The sequence below is a fragment of the Miniopterus schreibersii genome (assembly GCF_964146895.1).
Source record: "Miniopterus schreibersii genome assembly, chromosome: 1".
NCBI classification, from domain to species: domain Eukaryota; kingdom Metazoa; phylum Chordata; class Mammalia; order Chiroptera; family Miniopteridae; genus Miniopterus; species Miniopterus schreibersii.
In genome coordinates, this window is record NC_138101.1 from 37,753,125 (window position 1) to 37,772,524 (window position 19,400).

General features: G+C 33.1%; 1 protein-coding gene across 2 annotated transcripts in view; it reads right to left on the reverse strand.

The window, feature by feature from the left end:
• The window catches only part of UBA6 (ubiquitin like modifier activating enzyme 6), a 67,513-nt gene that overhangs the window by 18,941 nt on the left and 29,172 nt on the right, over nucleotides 1–19,400 (reverse strand). For both annotated transcript variants that reach the window (XM_081141731.1, XM_081141732.1), the window contains 11 exons: nucleotides 16,818–16,921; nucleotides 15,350–15,412; nucleotides 14,505–14,581; nucleotides 13,870–13,936; nucleotides 11,624–11,767; nucleotides 6,082–6,149; nucleotides 5,510–5,588; nucleotides 4,565–4,645; nucleotides 3,277–3,354; nucleotides 1,415–1,596; nucleotides 995–1,100 (listed from right to left, as the gene is read on the reverse strand). In XM_081141731.1, the coding sequence (XP_080997857.1) occupies nucleotides 995–1,100; nucleotides 1,415–1,596; nucleotides 3,277–3,354; nucleotides 4,565–4,645; nucleotides 5,510–5,588; nucleotides 6,082–6,149; nucleotides 11,624–11,767; nucleotides 13,870–13,936; nucleotides 14,505–14,581; nucleotides 15,350–15,412; nucleotides 16,818–16,921 (1,049 nt within the window). The remainder of the gene's footprint in view (nucleotides 1–994; nucleotides 1,101–1,414; nucleotides 1,597–3,276; nucleotides 3,355–4,564; nucleotides 4,646–5,509; nucleotides 5,589–6,081; nucleotides 6,150–11,623; nucleotides 11,768–13,869; nucleotides 13,937–14,504; nucleotides 14,582–15,349; nucleotides 15,413–16,817; nucleotides 16,922–19,400) is intronic.

Below are 19,400 nucleotides of genomic sequence, written 5' to 3' on the forward strand. Positions count from 1 at the left end.
AAGTGTGTAAAGTAAATGGCAAAAGCATATGCTGTCTCATGTAAAACAGGAACCACTGAAAAAAATCCATCCTATATAGGGTATATTTGGACTATGCTTATTGGTTTACCCAATGTAAAATAACTCACTTTGTCTCTTTTTACTTGTAGGTTTATATTTTAGTTTGTTCATCTCTGAAATACCATGAAACATAAGCCAAAAGAGGTAAGCTATAGAGTATTAAATTCTCATTTTGAGTATGAAGTCAGAGAATACAGGAGAAAGTCTGGGAAAGATGTAGAACGAGAGAATCAAGGGAACTTTTGGAATTTTATAATATTCTCTACTTTGAAAAATTTCCCATATGACACCCAACATATCATGATTTCCTTCATCTAATTTCTTTCAAATTAAACTTATCAATTTGTCTACTATAATGTTTTTATTATGTAAACTTCTGATTTCATGAGAGTAAATGGGAAAACAAATTTTGGAAAAAATTTGAAATTTTACTAAACTAAACATTTTCATTAAATAAAGGGATATTTATATTTACACTTATAAAAAAATATAGTTCTATTTTATGACTTGGGTTGGTCTTTCTTTAAATCCTAAGGCCTATAATTATTTCTTAGGTAAGTGGTATCCAACTTCATCAGTATCTTAAGATTATTTGTGGGGGTTTAAAAAAGTTATATCTATATATCATCTATAGAAAAAACATATATATTTAGCTTGGTCCCTAAGATTTAGTGAGTTACAGCTGAATGGTTGTTAGAAATCTGAGAAATAAATAATAAACAAAAAATAGACTCCAGAAAGCCCTAAATCAAAATTTTTATGATTTACAAAAATCAGTTCAGCTATGTTCTTAAAATTGTACATACACATATGTATGAACATCACTGGCATCGATGAAAATAGGATTAGAAAAACTAAATCAAATTTTTGGACTGATGAAGACAAAAAAATTATGATATAAAGAGACATTACTTTAAAAAAATTGTTCACTTACATGACTATTGTAAGATTCGGTCAAACGAGGTACAATAACTTCAGTGTGTCCCTTAGTGCCCATTGTTCCAGAATCCAGGAGGGGCAGTAGATTTGCTACACAACGGCTATTTGAAAAGACAATAGGAAACAAGCAACATAAAAGTGAGCAATAACAATGTAAGCAGAGGAAACCCTACCACTTTCTACTGACGACTTCATACACTGGTGACTTCTTGACTACAATATTTTAGGAAACAAACACTACCACCAAACAATGCATTCATCATTTCTCCCTTTTCCCCAGTAGGGGAGTGCAGGAGGCAGCCCATTGATGTTTCTCACTCACACTGACCTCTCTCTTTCTCTCGCTCCCCTCTCTCTAAAATCAGTAAAAACATTAAAAAAAAATAAAATAAAAATCTAAATTTCAGTTACATACCTGTCTACATATCTCCTGGCTTCCACATTATCTAATGCTGTAATAATTATATCTTGTTTATTGTAGAACTCATCATTGTAAATAGCCTCAGTGGCTGGACATACTTTGTTCAAGTGTGCATCTATCTTTACTTGAGGATTTATTTTCAGGGTTGCATCAGCAGCAGTATAACTTTTAGGTTTCTACACAAATAACAAAAACAGAAGAAATAAATGTTAAACAGAAAAGACAGCCTATGATTGAACTTACACATTCTTGTCACTCTGGAAAATATATATACGGTGAGAGTAATGAGATCAATTTCCATTTTTTAGTTTGTCGAAATTGCATTCATTGCAGTCATATTACATTTAATAGTTCATATTAGTCTAAATAATTTACACATTATTAATAGAAATCTAAACAACTTCTCTTTTATAGCTAACTGCTCTAGAGTTCTTAAATTAGTTAGGCTCTGGCCGGGTAGCTGAGTTGGTTAGGGCATTGTCCCAACACGCCAATGCTCTGGGTTGGACCCTCGTTCAGGACACATACATGAATCAACCAATGAATGCATAAATAAGTGTAACAACACATTGATGTTTCTCTCTCAAATCAATTTAAAAAACAAACCCCAAAAAAACAACTAGTTAAAAGTCCAACTGAAAAAACATTGTTCTTCCTAGTTATGAGGTTTGAATCAGCTAAGTGCCCAGAAAAAAAAGAGAATACATTTAGAAAAATATCAGAAATTCAAACTGCATAAAATAAGCTCTCACAGGTATGATAATCTAACACATGGGGAATAAAATAAAATAAAAATATTATTACATATGTTTGAGTTTTATTAAAAAAAGAGTACCCTAAATATAATTCACTCATTTCTTAAAGATCATTAGTATTATTTGAAGTGTCATCAAAGTTCATTTGGAAGTACTGGCTCTGACGCTAAATATCTATAGACTATTATGTTTGAATAGCTTGGTCCATAAGATTTAGTGAGTTACAGTTGAATGGTTGTTAGAAATCTGAGAAATAAATAATATTCTCTAAATGCATCTAGTTTTGATGGTATTCCTGTCTCTTCTCACTGTTCCACTCATGTTTTTACTTCTCAGTGCTGTTAGTATACATACAAAGCAGAAACTTTGTTAAAAGTCAGTAAAATAAGAATAAATAGGCCAAGTTCTTCTATAAGTTAAATGCACAGTTAATTAATTTTGTGACATACATTTTAGTTCATGAGAGAACCTGTTACTTAATTCTTTATATTTGGATAGGTGAGGCAATTAGGTTAAATATGCCACGTACTTGAGTTACTTTTCTGTTTATGACATTCTAAAGCTTAGTTAGCTATGATTATATGAGTTGTTAAAAAATAAAGTGAAAAACCATTTCTAAAGTAAGAGCAAATTTGCTTGACTGACTAAACTGTTTTTTTCTCTGACTTAAATATTTTGCTCTCTATGAAAAAGACTGAAAACAAACATTATTTTACAATATAAAAGGATGCTAGTCAAACAAGATCAGAAGATCATAAAATTGTAAGTGCTGCATGTGAACACTTCAAATGAGAGAGTCGGTTTCTATATACATACTTATTTTCTAAAATTCAATATGCAGACATATTTTGGTAATTACAAAATGGGAAGAAAAAAAATACTGCCCACAATTCCCAACTCAGCTTTTAATATCCAAAAATCAATGCAAAACCCATTTTTACATTAAAAAATAAATTTTTGTCACTAATCATTCCCATTATTTGATAATTTGAGGTTTTAATAAAGAACACACTGTCCCTGTCAAGCGCCCTTTTCCATGTATTAAGAGACAGCTCTCCTGTCTGCTAACATGCAGATGAGTAAACCTGAGAGCGCAGGTACCTGTATGTGATGAGGGCGAAACAAGAACTGTCTGTTCAAGTTGGATTTTTCTATCAAGTCAGGATCCGTGACTGTAACCTAGTATCAAGAAAAGAAAACGGTGAAATTATATGACAAATAAGCGTAAATCTACTCTTTGCTCACGATGACTAAAACAACTCCTACAGTTATTCTAAATTATTTTGCCTGGTAAAAGTTATATGAATACAAGTACTCCAAAATGATTACCATTACTATTCTTTTTATACCTACACTTAATTATAATTAATGTTTAGCAAAGAAACATGTCAAACAAGTTAAACATCTATTTTTATGTGGTTATATTAAAAATTTTAACATGCATATGTGACTTATCTAAAGTTAATTAAAATATCTTGCTCCTGATCAATTAGAGGATATCTAAAGTCTCCTGTCTACTTTCCATGTTATCAATGAACATTTTACTTATTTTTAACAATCCCACTTCCAAATCAGACAGTATTTTAATTAAACGTTTTAAAAATCAATCCGAGAATGTTGACAAATGCCTGTACTTACCCTTGCTTCATGCACTGCTCATGTTATCTAATAACTCTTTCAGCGAGAACCAATGAGTGGTAATTTTTTCACCATTTTACTTGCCATGTACCTTTACTTGTCTTGAAAGATAAGCCAGGTATAGAAATCTGGGTTGATAGTAATTTGCCTTTGCACTGTGAAGATCTGCTTCCCTATCTTATAGGTGTGCATTTCTTGTTGATGAGAAGCCTATTAGGTAATCTCTCTTTTCATGTTTGCCTCTGATTTACTTGAACACACCTGTCTCTTTTTGGCTTCCCAATTAATTCACACTGATAGTCTTAAAAATTTAAACTGTATACCATGTTTACATTATTCCCTCTTCTTTTGATAATCACTAACTGAAATTATATCTGAATAGTCTTCAACTTTCTAATGTTAGCTTCTCCCATTTTAAAGATTTACTTAATAATGAACAAGTGGTATCTAATAAAATAGTAACTATTAATGCGCTTTAGAATTTGCAAAGCCCTTTCACATTTGATCTTAACAATAACATTATGAAGTAGGTATAAATATCACCTGCACAGTATTAGAGAAAGAAATTTAGGAGCAAAGAATTAATTTGCCACAGGGTCACATAACTTTTGACAAGTGGCCAGAGTAGAATCCAAATCTTCCAATTTCTAGCTTAATGATCAAAAGCCAATATTTCAGATCTATGTAGTTCAAAAACAGACACCAACAGAAATATGTATAAACTTTTAACTCTTAAGAATTTTTATCTTACCATTCCCTTCTCTTTGCTTGTGCCAACACCAAGTAAAGCAAAATTTTTTAACATTTCACAGCCTATGGCTCCACATCCTACCTATGGAGCAGAAAAATATATCAGAGATTCTCCTTAATAAAGAGCAATTTCATCGTAATTTCATCAAATGCTAACTTGTAATAAATACACACTTTTAAAAATAATTTGAACATTTTGATTCATTTTAAAGTATTTAATTGGTTTACAATGCCATTATTAACTGTCTCAGTTACACACAAAAAAAGTATAAACCAAGTAAGAAAAAGCACAATATTTACCTTTCCTTTAAACAGAAAACATTTTAAAATTCCAAACAAAAAGTGAGCTCATTTTTCTATCTAAGCTAAAAACAAACAGCACAAAACATCAGAGCAACATTTTAATTTAAAAAAGATTCCTTGGATATTTAAGAAAGACAGAATCCACCTCCATATTTCTTCATCTCGTGAGAAAAGAAAAAAATGACAGAAAAAACACCCCAACGAATATTAATGTATTTCTAGAAAATTATGTAATGTTCAAAACTATCATGCTCATATTTTCATTTTAGATATATTAATTCATTAGATCAGGGGTTGGCAAACTTTTTCTGTTAAGGGCCTGACAGAAAATATTTTCAGTTTTGCAGGCTATATGGTCTCTGTTACAACCACTCAAACTACTATCATAGTATAAAAGAAATCCTAGACAAAACATAAATAAATGAATGGGCTTGGCTGTGTCTCAAAGAAACTTCATCAACACACAGGAAGATGGATTTGGTCTGCCAACCATAGTTTATAAACTATGTTCTAAAGATTTACCGAATGTCTACTATGTTAGAAACTGTACTTATTTAGACTCAAATCTGCTTTAACAAATTAACTTGATGATATACAATAGCAGTTTGCATATACTATCTCTTTTCATCATTATCATACTTACTAAGAAGATACTCAAATTTTGTAACTTCTGACACAAAGTGTTTCCAATGCAGGCTCGTAAGGCATCATATCTATCTCCTCTGAAGAAAAGAACATACCAAAAAAATAAAGACATTTAAAACATTATTAAGACTAGTTTCATTGTTAACACAAATTTAATGTACTTTAAATTGAAGGCAGAAATTTTGGGATATGTATATTTTGGGGAGAATGAATCCATAAACTTTTATCAGATTCTCAGAGATCTGTGACTCAAAAAGGTGAATGACAGATACAAATAAAAGTTGCAGATAGTACCTGTTCATCAGAATGGTATTTTGAATGTTAACCATTATCAAAATATATATAATTTAAAAGTTTATATTCATTATTTATAAAGTGGTAAAGACATATGGCATTATTATGACATGTCACCTCTAAATAGGGAAGAAACAACTGCGGAAGTAAATGAGCTAGGCTTCAGAAAAGACATTTAATTTAAATAAACTGCATGTTTAAACAAAAACTCTTTTAAACTAATTGCCTCTTACAAATATACAACTAAGAAAAAAGCAACAGAAATTACAGTTTTACCGTGGGAGAAAATCTTCACGTTCAGGTTTGCTTAGGAACTCGACAATATCTGCTGCTTCAATGTATAACTTAAAGTAGAAGATAAAAATATAACTTACTATGTATAAAACTTAAATTAATAGAAAAATTAGTTTTCTTCTGTAGTTATTTAATAATTAAGGAAAATAAGGATAAAATATCATTTTAGAATAAAATAATAGATTAAAATAACAATTTTTAATACAATACACACTCCTGTATTCTTTCATCAAAACAATGATTAAACTTGCAGGATTTGTTAAAAGATATAATTTGATTTGTGTAATTTAGCCATCTTGAAGATATTTTTTTAACAAACAAAAGGATACTTCACCTCCAAATCTATTTTATATAACTACATAAAAACTCTGGAAGCACTATTTAATTTTAGGTATATCTGAATAACTAATGAAGGGGACCAGTTTTGTGACCACAAAATATACTCTTTGAAATATTGACTTTAAGTTGGTTATTAGGACACAAAAGACTCAGAAAGAACCTTTGACCCTCTCTCCCTTGATCTGCCTAAAGGAATTGAGATGGAAAAACCTGCTGAAAGGCAGGAAGCATTACCTTAGCAACATAAACTAAATGTGGCAGAAAGGTAGAAATGTAGGAAAGCCTGTTTGGTGAACTTCCTGTCTCCTAGCAAGAATTTGTTTACCACATGTTTGATCTTTCTCATCTATCTATACACTGCCTGCTTTCCCTTTGAAATCCCAGGCTCCTGTCTCCCTCTCCTTTGTCCAGATGGCATATAAGTCTCAACTGCCCAATGCCTCTTTGGGGTCTCATACTCTTATGGCACCCCGCACGTACATACTTAATGAATTTTGGACATTTTTTTCCTGTTAATGAATCTCATGTTAATTTGACTAATAACTCAGCTAAAAGAACTTGGAAGGTAAGAGGAAAATTATTTTTTGTGCCCCCCATAGTAATTTGATTACTCTTTGATAAGAAAATGCCTAGTCTATATTTATTTTCCAGCTTGGGTATACTATATGTCACTTATAATTACATTCACTATAGAGGAAATGATCTAGGAAGCCACAATTTCAGCACTTTAAAAAATACTAAGCAGAATTAGTTAAAGTTAATGAAAAAAAGAACTAAGTTTCACTCCTGTTTTCATTTAAGTTACTTAATGTGGCTAAATTTGAACATGACCAAATGGTTACTACTTACTTATAACACAGTATATTATTAACATAATTAATATTTCCCATGTTAACAGCTATTTAATCCAGACTTTTTCAAATGAACTGTACTGTGTTAAAATAAATCAAATAATTCAGCAACAAAATAGCACTGTGCAGGAGATTAAAGATGGCGGAGGACTGAGTGAAAGCTACACTGACACTGTTCTGGGACCAAACTGGAATTACAACTAAAATACAGAAAAACCACTCTGAATAATCAACTACAATTGAAGACTAGCTGGAGAGCACCGTCATAACCAAGGATGAGAAGTGGAGATCACAGAGACTTGTAGGAAGTACGGAGGTGAGAGAGCTAGCGGGGCCCCCACAGGCAGCAGTTGAAGGTCCGGACGGATATCTCAGCTGTGGGGGGTTCCCACTGACGACTCTGGGCTTAAACCTCAGGCTGGGCTCCCCAGCCAAGAGCACCAGAACTGAGAAAGGTGCCCACATAACATCTGGCTGTGAAAAGCAGCTGGGTTTCTGTCTGCGAGATGACTGGAACTGCAGGCACCCTCTGAAAGAGCTAATACACAAGGTTTTGTGTGCAGCCACTCACCTTGGGCTCCAGCAGAGGGAGGACAGAGTGGACTGGAGCTGTGAGGAGAATCTAGGGTTGTGGGCTCTGGAGATAGAGCTCAGAAGGCACCCCTCTGGATTCCTGTACTGGGCCATTCCCCCATACTGTAGAGGACATCTTTCACAGGCAGACATTTACCTTCCAAGCAGCTTTTGCCTAAAGGGGAAGCAATTGCCCCACCTTGCTGGAAAACCTCTTGCCCTACCCAGAGGAGTTTCTACAGCCTGAGGCTCATTCAGATAATCAGATTAATCAGACTGCAGGCAGAGGCAGACCTCAGAGTGCTATGAGTCTTTGCCTGATTTACTTCTGGACCCAGGGCTTGAAAAAGCAGACCTCGGTGCACATCTTGGTCTTGTCCAAGCACACCCAGCCCCAGCAGAGGAAACCAGAAGCTATGAAGTATGGAAAACCTCAAACAGGGTTCTCAAGGCCAGTCACAAACAGCGTTTAACACTGGCCTGCACCAGAGACCATCCAAAAGACTGGAACTCCTAGCAGATACAAATCCAAACAGGCAGCCAAAATGGGGAGACAAAAAAACAAGCCCCAAATGAAAGAACAAAAGAATTCTCAAGAAGAACAGCTAAATGAAATGGAGATAAGCAATCTATCAGATATAGAGTTCAGAATACTGATCATAAAGATGCTCAACAACATGAAAAAAAACCCAGAAACTATAAAGGAAATTAAGAATGACATAGTGGAAACAAAAAACATTGGAAGGAATGAACAGCAGCTTAGGGGAAGCTGAGGATTGGATCAGTGAATTAGAAGACAGGGTAGAAAAAAATCACTCAATCAGAAAACCAAAATGAAAAAACAATTAAAAAACAGGAGGACAGTTTAACGGAGCTGTGGGACAACATGAAACGTAACAATATTTGCATCATAGGAGTGCCAAAGGAGGTCAAAAGTAAGTAAGGGTTAGAGAACCTGTTTGAAGAAATAATGGCAGAAAACTTCCCTAACCTGGTGAAGGAAAAAGCCACACAAGTTCAGGAGGCACAGAGAGTCCCAAGCAAGAAGAATCCAAAGAAGCCCAGACACATCATAATTAAAATGCCAAGAATTCAAGACAGAGAATATTAAAGGCAGCAAGAGAAAAGCAATCTGTTACCTACAAAGGAGCTCCCATAAGGTTGTCAGCTGACTTCTCATCAGAAACTCTACAGGCCAGAAGAGAATGGCATGAAGTATTCAAGGTAATACAAAACAAGTATCTGAAATCAAGACTACTCTATCCAGCATGGCTATCATTCAAAATAGAGGGTGAAATAAAGAGCTTCCCAGACAAAAAGAGGCTAAAGGAGTCTATCAACACCGAACCAGCATTGCAGGAAATGTTAAGGACATGTTGTAATAATAATAATAGAGAAACATAGGCATAAAGATTTAAAATGGCAATAAATAAGGACCTATCAATAATAACCTTAAGGACTTTAAGGAAGAGATCAACAGCAATACAGTCATAGTTGTGGACTTTAACACCCCACTGACTTCACTGGATAGATCTTCCAAACAAAAAGTCAACTGAAAAACAGTGACTCTAAATGGCACATTAGATCGGAGGGATTTAATTAATATTTACAGAACATTTCACCCCAAAGCTGAAGAATATACATTCCTCTCAAGTACACATGGGTCACGCTCTAAGATAGACCACATGTTATGACACAAAACAAGTCTCTACAAGTTCAAGAAGACTGAAATCATATCAAGTATCTCAGATCACAAGGGCACAAAGTTATAAATCAACTACAGTAAAAACACTCAAAAACATTCAAACACATGGAGGCTAAATAAGATATGTTATTAAACAATGAATGGGTTACCAATAAGATCCAAAAAGAAATCAAAAACTTCCTGGAAACAAATGAAAATGAACACACAATCACCCAACATCTATGGGACACAGTGAAAGGAGTACTAAGAGGGAAGTTCACAGCACTACGGGCCTACCTCAAAGAGCAAGAAAAATTTTTAGTAAACTATCTAACCCTACAACTTAAAGAATTAGAAAGCTCTCCTGTGAAGCCGTCAGGACCAGGGCCTTTGTTTGCTGGGATTTTTATTACTGCTTCAATTTCATCTGTTGTTACTGGCCTATTTAGGTTTTCTGATTCTTCCTGATTCCAGTTTTACCTGATCCCACTCATATGTGGAATCTAATAAACAAAATAGACTGAGGAACAAAATAGATCCACAGATACAGAAGCATGGAACAGACTGATGAATCTCAGTGGGAAGGTGGGGGTGGGGAGAGATTAATCAAAGAACTTACATGCATGTATACATAACCCATGGACACAGATCATGATGTGCCGAGGGCCGGTGGTGGGGGAAGCGGGTGCAGATGAGGGGTAGAGGAGATCATTGGGGGGGAAAAGGGTGATATCTATAATACTTTCAACAATAAAGCCGGGCATGGCTCAGTGGTTGAGAATCAACCTAGGATCCAGGAGATCGAGGTTTGATTCCCAGTCAGGGTACATGCCTGGGTTGCAGGCTCGATCCTCAGTGGGGGGCGTGCAAGAGGCAGTCAATCAATGACAACTCTCTCATCACTGATGTTTCTCTCTCTCCCTCTCCCTTCCTCTCTCTGAAATCAATAAAGATGTATTATTTTTTTTTTTTAAAAAAAAGATTAATTAATAAAGAAAAAAATAGCATTGTGCAGCCCTGGGCGGTGTAGCTCAGTTGGTTGGGCATTGTCCTGTGCACTGAAAGGTTGCCAACTGGGTTCCTGAGGCCAGGGCACATGGCTCAATTCCCCAGTAGGGGGTGTGCACGAGGCAGCTTGATGGATGTATCATCACAGAGATGTTTTTCTCTCTCTCCCCCTTCTTCTCTAAGAAAAAAAAAAAAAAATCTTAATAAAAATAGCATTATGTGGATACTTCTTAAAACATAAAAGGTGATACGTGTTATAGTCACAATGTTTTAAGTGTTTCAAAAAGTAAAGGCCTGAAGAGTATCCTGTGACACCATCTGCCAATTACTACTTCTGGTAACAGAAATGAGTTTTTTTAAAAAAAATTTCATCTTGTGTTCTTACCCTATCTAGTTCTCAAATCTACCATTCCCTTGTTTTCTACCTTTAAAAGCTTGCACCTAGAAAAGGAATCTGAAGACTCATGATGCCAAAGATTCCAGAATCCTGAGAGCCCATGAATGCTAAGGTAATAACATAGGAGACTAAGTATAAAGATAGAAAATTCATTCCTTCATTCTCACAAATGAAAATACTTCCTAGAATGCAACACTGGGTTACAGTCCAATAACCTCAATATATGATTGTATCAGTTTCAATCATAGAATTAAATTTTGGATGGCATATTATATCTCTCTCATGCATCAAAAAATATTTTAAGGTTGCGTTTATTCTTATCTATTTATTTATTTAAAAAAATCCTCCCCAAAGGATACTTTCCCCATGGCTTTTCAGAGAGTGGGAGGGAGAGAGAAAGAAACATCAATGTGAAAGAGATACATCAACTGGCTGCCTCCCACACATGCCCTGACCGGGGCGGGGGACGAAGTCTACAACCAAGGTATGTGCCCTTGGCCAAAATCGAACTTGGGACCCTTCGATTAGGTCAACACTCTAACCACTGAGCCAAACCAGCTAGGGCAAGGTTGTTTTTATAATACATTAATTTTAAAATTCAAAACAGAGATTCATTATATAGATGGGTAATTAATTCTTAAATATAAGATAATATTAAAATACAGAACTAACCCACTGGCACAAAGGAGAAAACTTTCCTGTCACAGCTTTCAATACTTCTTGGCTGGCAACACCTCCTACTGCGGCAGCAAGTGGGGGTAAAAAGCCTTGAGCAGTCCTCGAGAGCCAACGTACAATGTCAGCATTTATGTCAGGCTGAAATATAAGCCATGAAAGACAATAATATTAACAATATTCACATAGTACACTCAAAATTTTAATGACAATGTGAGAATTTTTATAGCTTAATTTCAAAAAAAGTCACTCAGTTTCTCTACTAAATAGTTTTTAAGTCCTAAAGAAGTTCTAATCTAACAATAAAAGACCCAGTTGCATGTTAGTTTCCTAAGCATTATTTCTCTTTATCAATACCTGTTATTTTTGCTTTTTGACTCTTTATGTTACACAACAGCACCATTTAGAGTTAACTGAAATAGGTAAGATTTATAGTTTTTGTTAAATAACAGTTCTCTGATGTCTGTCAATATTTAGAAACAACCTGAATTTTAAAAAAAGGTTCTAATGAAAACGATGGAAAATCCTTGAACATAGATAAATGTAAATAAAAATAAAATGACCCATAAAAATGGTAAGTTGCTATTAGTTTGTGCTCTAAGTGGTAAACTAAAAAAAAGTAAAAGTGTGAAAAGCAAGACATTGTTAAAAATAAGGCAGTTTAGAAACAAATTGAGCAGAGTGGCACTTTTGCATACTAATCTAAGAGCTAATCACAAAGTTCTCATGATCATACTTAAAAACTGAGATGTTTCTAAAAATAAGTTTCTTAGTAAGTTTTTTTTCAAGTATGAAAGTTATAGAAAAAAATTAAAACATGTAAGAACTGAGGGAATATTGTTACTCTGGTCTCTTTCTGAGAAATATACTAGAGTCCAAAATTGATTTTAAGATTTACTATAAAGCAAGAGTAATCAAAATAGAATGCTACTAACAAAAGAACTGAAATAATCAATGGAAGAAAATAGTGACTGGACACTGAATTCATTGTGTACAGCTGAATTAATTATATACAGAATTTTGTATAACTAACTGTACACCTAAAATGGGTGGAATTTACTTTAAGTTTTATCTCAATAAACATGATAAATTCCTAATCACATCCTTCCTTTTAATCAGACTTCAACAATCTATTTCTAGCTTTCATATTTTCTTAACTTTATCAATAAACATGATAAATTCCTAATCACATCCTTCCTTTTAATCAGACTTCAACAATCTATTTCTAGCTTTCATATTTTCTTTTTAACTTTATACTTTGGCTATTTTATTGTATTTTAAAATTAAATTTATTTGGTTAACGTTGGTTAATAACACTACACAAACTTCAGGTGTACAACTTTGTAACATGACGTGTGTATACTCTATTGTGTGCGCACCACCTGAAGCCTAGCCTCTCCCATCCATCACCTTGGATTTGATCCCCTTTATGCTCTTCACCCCGCCCCGGTCCCCTCCACTCTGGTAACCTACTTTTCTGTTGTCTGTATGTAGGAGTCTGTTTTTGTGTTTGTTTATGTTTGTTTAATTGTTGCTTTTTATTTTATATCCCACATATGAGTGAAATCATACATTTCTCTAACCACTATATATGCAATAAAAGGTGTTTCACTTATGACTAGTGATTGTTTTCACTATATTTATTATTTTCTTGTTTTAATTACATAATATATGAGATATTCTTACTAATGTTAAAACTTTCATTTCCCCCTCATTTTTATAAAATAAGAACAAGACAACACGATTTTCAAATAATTGCACAAACATTGCTCTATTTACATCTGCTAAAATGACACTGTTGGCCAGCAGGCTGTGGTACCATAACATGAAAAAGTTCATTTTCTAGGTGATATGTCCACACATGACAAGCAAAATGCAATTAAGAGATATGAATATATAATTTATAAAAGAGACGATTTATACATAGGAAAGTAAATGACTTTATATAGTGGGTTACATATACTTAGTTGACAAACCAAATCAATCAGAAGAGAAGATACTGACACTAAAAATAGAGCAGCAGTGGCAAATTCTAATTACTACATGCCACATACTGTTCTAAGTATTTTACAAAATTAAATTATGTAATGTTCACAACAACCTCTGAGACAGGTTAATCACATTTTATAGATTTAGAAATTAAAGCAGAAAGAAGTCAAGTAACTTGTTTATTGTCAGAATCAATAAGTAGCACAGCTGGATACGTTACACATTTTTTGATAGCCATAACTTTGAATATTCACCTTCTCTTCCAAGGTTTCACTTATAGATATTGCTAGTTTCAACAGCTCTTCTGAATCTTTTTGGCATCTAGGATTCAAAACAAAGTACCCAAATTTAATTTTCACAATTGTTATAAACAATAGGTCATATTCAAATCTAAACTTTAAGAAATATGTCTTAAAAATGTGGAATTTGCTAACAGGTAGGAGCACAAGTGCTTTACTGACTTAAACACTGGCTTATAAAAACATTACTTCAAAATCATGCTCACCTAAGGACAGTATATAAATAAGATTTAGTTTTAAATTTATAAGGAAAAAACACTTTGTGACAGTACTTCTGATTTAATAGGCTAGAAGGTAAAAAATTTACAAAGTGCATTCATAATTCAATTAATCTCAGACTTTATTAAAAGGTTATATAGCTTTTGAAGAATTCAGAATGGGAAAATTCTTATTTAATTCTAATTTTATAAATTAATCTCACTGTTCCAAAAGAAAACAGACCAAGAAGTCATAAAAATGTTTATATAGTTGAAGTATCTACTGGTATTGCAATTATTAAAGGCTTAGTTACTTTAAAAATTTTTTAATCTATAATTTCTGAAATACTGTTTTTAGAATAAAGAAAAGTTATTTTAAACAAAGAATGTTACCCAATATTTGGCTTGCGACTGTAGTTCTCCTGAAACTGGTCCAAGGCAAGCATAGCTGTGTGAATCTCTAAAGGTGCCTATTTAGAACATTAAAAATTGATCAACGTTATATGCGCCAGGCACTGTGCTAGTGCTTTTAAAACATTATTTAACCTGATCATTACAATAAATGAATTAGCTTAATATTATTATGATCTCTATTTAACAGAAGAGGAAGCTGAATCTTAGAGAAGTTAAATGTCTTGACTTCAAGGCAGTAAAGAATATTTAAGCAATAGATCTAAGTCTCAATCCCGGGTGGTATGACTAGTTTTTACTAGGTTATCTATATGAAACTTAAGAGTAATAGCAATTAAACAACAGCAACAGAACATTTGTACATGATCATTTTTTTCCCTTATCAACATTTATATATTTGGAAACTGTTAATATAATTCTTTCCTTATGACAAATACATTCACTGCTACAAAATTATATCCAGTGGTTTGAAAAAACAGAACAAATGCTTCCAAGATTTTCTGGGGAAAATGAGTTATTATATGAAACTCAACATAGTTCAGAAAATCTTTTAATAAGATCACCTTTGCATTAGTTATTGAAATTGTCTTTTAACTATCAAAGCTAGTGTATCATTACAAAACTTTTTCCTATTACTCTAACATTTTTCCATGACATAAATTTGTTTTTAATCCTTGGGAATCCACTTTACATATGTGAAACCACCTTTATCAAGAAAATCTTACAGAAAGATATACATGGTTACTCCATTTTAACTTTATAATCTCTTACTAATCCCAATCCCCCACTCTGTTGCCTCTTTTAAAACCTCTGAAGTGTTTATTTACCTCAGGTTTGCTAAAATCCGCAATAAGGCACTTTGGGTGTTTTATCTGCTTCTCCAATGATTCCTAATAGAAACAAAACAAAACAATTACTCCACTGCAAGTGAACGATCACTTGACAAAATATACCGAGCATTAAAAGCAATGATCTTTCCAAAAAGTCTAAAAGTCTGAAATAAATAAGGTTGGGCTACTAAGTTTGTGTTTTTGGTGTTTTTTTAAGTAGTATTAAGAATAACTTATTCACCGATCCATTGAGCAACACTGACTGAGTTACTAGGTGCAAATCAATTAAGTATGACGCATAATGCTTTGGTATTAAAAATCTACATTCCACAAGAATGTTGCCACGCTGCCAATCTTGACCAGAAGCCTGGGCTACTCCTGTTACCCCGGTCTTATTACCACACTTTTTTTTTTTTATGTTAAATGCAATTAGACAACCTGAACCACATAAATAAATCTGGAAAGATATGGTAAAAAAATCTCTATAATTGAAAAAAAAATCTATTGTTTTAATTGAAAAGCTACCATGTTTTTTCTGATATCAAGTTATCATGACTTGTTATGCCTGACAAGTCTAGAGAACTCAGTTAAAATTTTCTGTGTGGAGCTAAGGACACGCAAAAATCAAGAAAACCAACCAACCAATAACACAAACAAAAACCCCCCCAGGAAACAAAACCCCCAAACCACCCACCTGAAGCATAAACTATCTAATTAAAAATTGGGGAAAGGAGCAAGAGGAAGTAAGGCAGGGGCAGATTTGACTAATGGTAGTTATTTTAATCTGTTATTTTATTCTAACTTTGGCTTGAACAAAGTCTTGTAGAGGACGATAGTTGTTAATAATTCTGGAAAGAAAAGGCAGTCAAGTTAAAAAGCTTGAAAACTTGCAAAAAAAAAGATGTATTATACTGAGAAGTGGGCTAAAGATTAAGCAGCAAGAGATTTCTCAGTTTCTCAATACAAGTAGCCTCTACATTTTGTCTGTTCAGATCCTTTCAATTCCAGATGATAGGAATTACTTTATTTTTCTAACATATACACTGTTTCTTGAAATTTAAAATATTAAATTTTAGAAAAATTTTTCTTTAAAAATGTAAATAAATGAATAAAATATACATTGTTTCAATGCTTGTTAAATCTTTCAAAAATATACTGTTTCATCTTTTGTTTTATAAAGTAACTAAGTATGACTGACTTTGATGATTCACAAAAGTGTAGTGCCTTTGAGGAACTGAATTATATGCATATGGTTTTCTAGCTGTAAATCTGTTACCAGTTTCTTAGATTGATACCATTTTCCTCAAAGTGGGTGCAAATTAAAAAAAATAAAATCTGTTCAGGCTTTAAATTATTTACTGTTTGATTAACTGACTATTCATTTTAATAGTCCCCCCTCCCCTTCTGCCATTCTTCTTCTGTAGAGAAAGAAATTTTTTTAAGCAGGAAAAAAAAAAATACTTACAAAGTAAAATGTTTTAGGAGTCTTAACTAGGACAGCTATGCCTCCATGTAAATAAGGTTCCAGTCCTGTAGTATCACCAATGCTAAAAGAAAATGGTGATACCACTAAAAGAAAAAAAAGAAAACCATTATTTACTGATAGAGGTACTGAAGTGTGAAGAATTATCATCAAGATTTTAATTTCCCCTAATTTACAAAATTATAGACGATCCCAGTAAAAATCCATTTTTTTTGGTGGGAGATAGGGGGTTAGGAGTGGGAGGAAGTGTGGAGAGCTAGACAAATTAGTTTTCCAATGTGAATTTAAGTATTTAAAAATAGTCAAGAAAACTCAAAGGGAAAAATAATAATGACAGGTAGTTATTAGATATTTAAATATTTTATAAAGCCTCAATAATTAGTAGTAATTACACATAATAATTAATAAAGTGTGGCACTGGCTCAAGAACAGACAGGCAGACAAACAGAATAAATTAGAGAATTCAGAAATAAACTCATAAGGTATACAATTAAGGAAGGTGATAAGGAAACGATAAGATTATTTAATAAATCTTTGGGGAAAAATGCCATCTGGGAAAGTATCTATTCCAAATGGGTAAATGTTTTAAATGTCAAAGATGATGCCAAACATATATTAAGATAGAAGCACGGGAGAAAAATTTCTTTAAAACTTTTCAGTGAGGAAGACTTTTCTAATTATGACTCAAAATAAAAATCATAAAATAAAAATTTTTAAATTCCATATTATATGCACACAGTAAAAACCAATCACAAGCAAAGTCAAACGCCAAACCAGAAAAAATATTTGTTAATTTATATTAAAAAAAACAAAACACCCAGCAACTATGCCTTATATATTAGGAGTTCCAAAGAATGGTTAAATAATCAACAACTCGATAGGAAAAAGGGCAAAGGATAGGTGATTAACATTAAAGAGCAAATAGCACTAAAACTTAAGTGTCTACTTAATCTCATTCATAATATTTAAAATGCAAATTAAAATTATACTCTGATACAATTCATTCATAGCATGAAATACAATGCAGCCATGAAAGAAAATTTAAAGGAAAAAAACAAAAAGAATGTTCTGCAATTACTGATGTGAAAAGATCATGTAGCTATTTTGTTTAGTAAAAAGGCAAAGGGTAAATGCATAATATGATACATTGCATGTAGAAAAGTATAAGAAACACCTGGAAGAACATACAATAAACTAAGAACCAGTAAATGGATGAGAACTGATTGGGAGCCACAGGTAGGCAGAAAAGTTTTCACTTCAAGCACGTCACTTTTATTGTTTTTGAACAATTTTCTTATTAAAAAATTCAGTGAAACACACAGTAAGCTCTTTCTCCCCACAAGCCTCATATATTAAGTAACGAGAAAAAGATCAGCAGAGTAAATATCAAACTTAGTGGCTGTACCTCTGGAAAGGGGAGGAGGCTTGAAATAATACTTATTTTAAACTCTATTTAAACATATATACATGTCTCCCTCTCCCTTCCTCTCTCTGAAATAAAAAAAATTTTAAATAAAATATTTTAAAAAGTTTTTCAAATAACAGAAAATTACCTTGGATGAGTAAATACCAATAAATGTTATTTAAAAAGTTTCATAAACAGTCACTCTATTTAAATATTTCATCTCTGCCCTAAAAATTTTGGGGACAAAATGTGGGTTTTGTTTCTTTTCATTCCTTCATATTCAATGGCTCCTCCTTTTATATGTATTCTCAAGAGTTTGATCCATCATCATAATCCACCATGGCTTGGACCCCAAAATAATAAATGATAATCCTAAATGATCAATTGAATCATTATTTGCAAAAACAGATACAAATTCTTTAATACCAATGATGTGAACCTGTAGTTTACATATTTAGAGGTAGACTGGGAAAAAAATCCAATAGTTTTGTTACTAAAGGTGCTTAAGTTCAGATCCAAAGTTGTTTTTCTATAAAGTTTATAACAGGGACTAATTTTTCCTAAGGATCCATTCTGTAGTCATTGAAAGAAAGAAAAAGTAATCCACTTACTAGTCTATACACTAATCACATAATTATACTTTAAAATGCTCTAAAGATAAAACTGAATCACTCTCAGCTAAACAGGTACAAACTTGCTCCCTATAAGATGTCTAGCAATGTCTTTAGCTCTTAGACATGGCTGCAGGAAAATAGCAAACTATGCAGACTAACACTGCTATAAATTCATTATCTTCAACTTCAAATGGGCCCTAAATGATGCCTGACAATCCTATTTTTTAAAATGTACATTCTCAACTCTCTGGTCTTGGTACTTCTACTCTCCACCAGGAAATGATCTCATCTTTGTCCACTGAAAAAACAGATGTCTTCTATTTCTTGCCAACAAACCCACAAACTTGTCTGTAGTAACATCCATTCATTTCTTCATTCCAAGCAACTGAACAAAAACATGTATTTCCACCTCACTCTAGAAGCCTAAACAGTACTCATTATCTGTTCTCCAAAACCTGTTCCCTGTCTTGTATTCCCTAAGTGAGTAAGTCGCCCATGCTGGAATCTTCACTCACCTGAAATACACGATATATAAAGTTTTCTCCT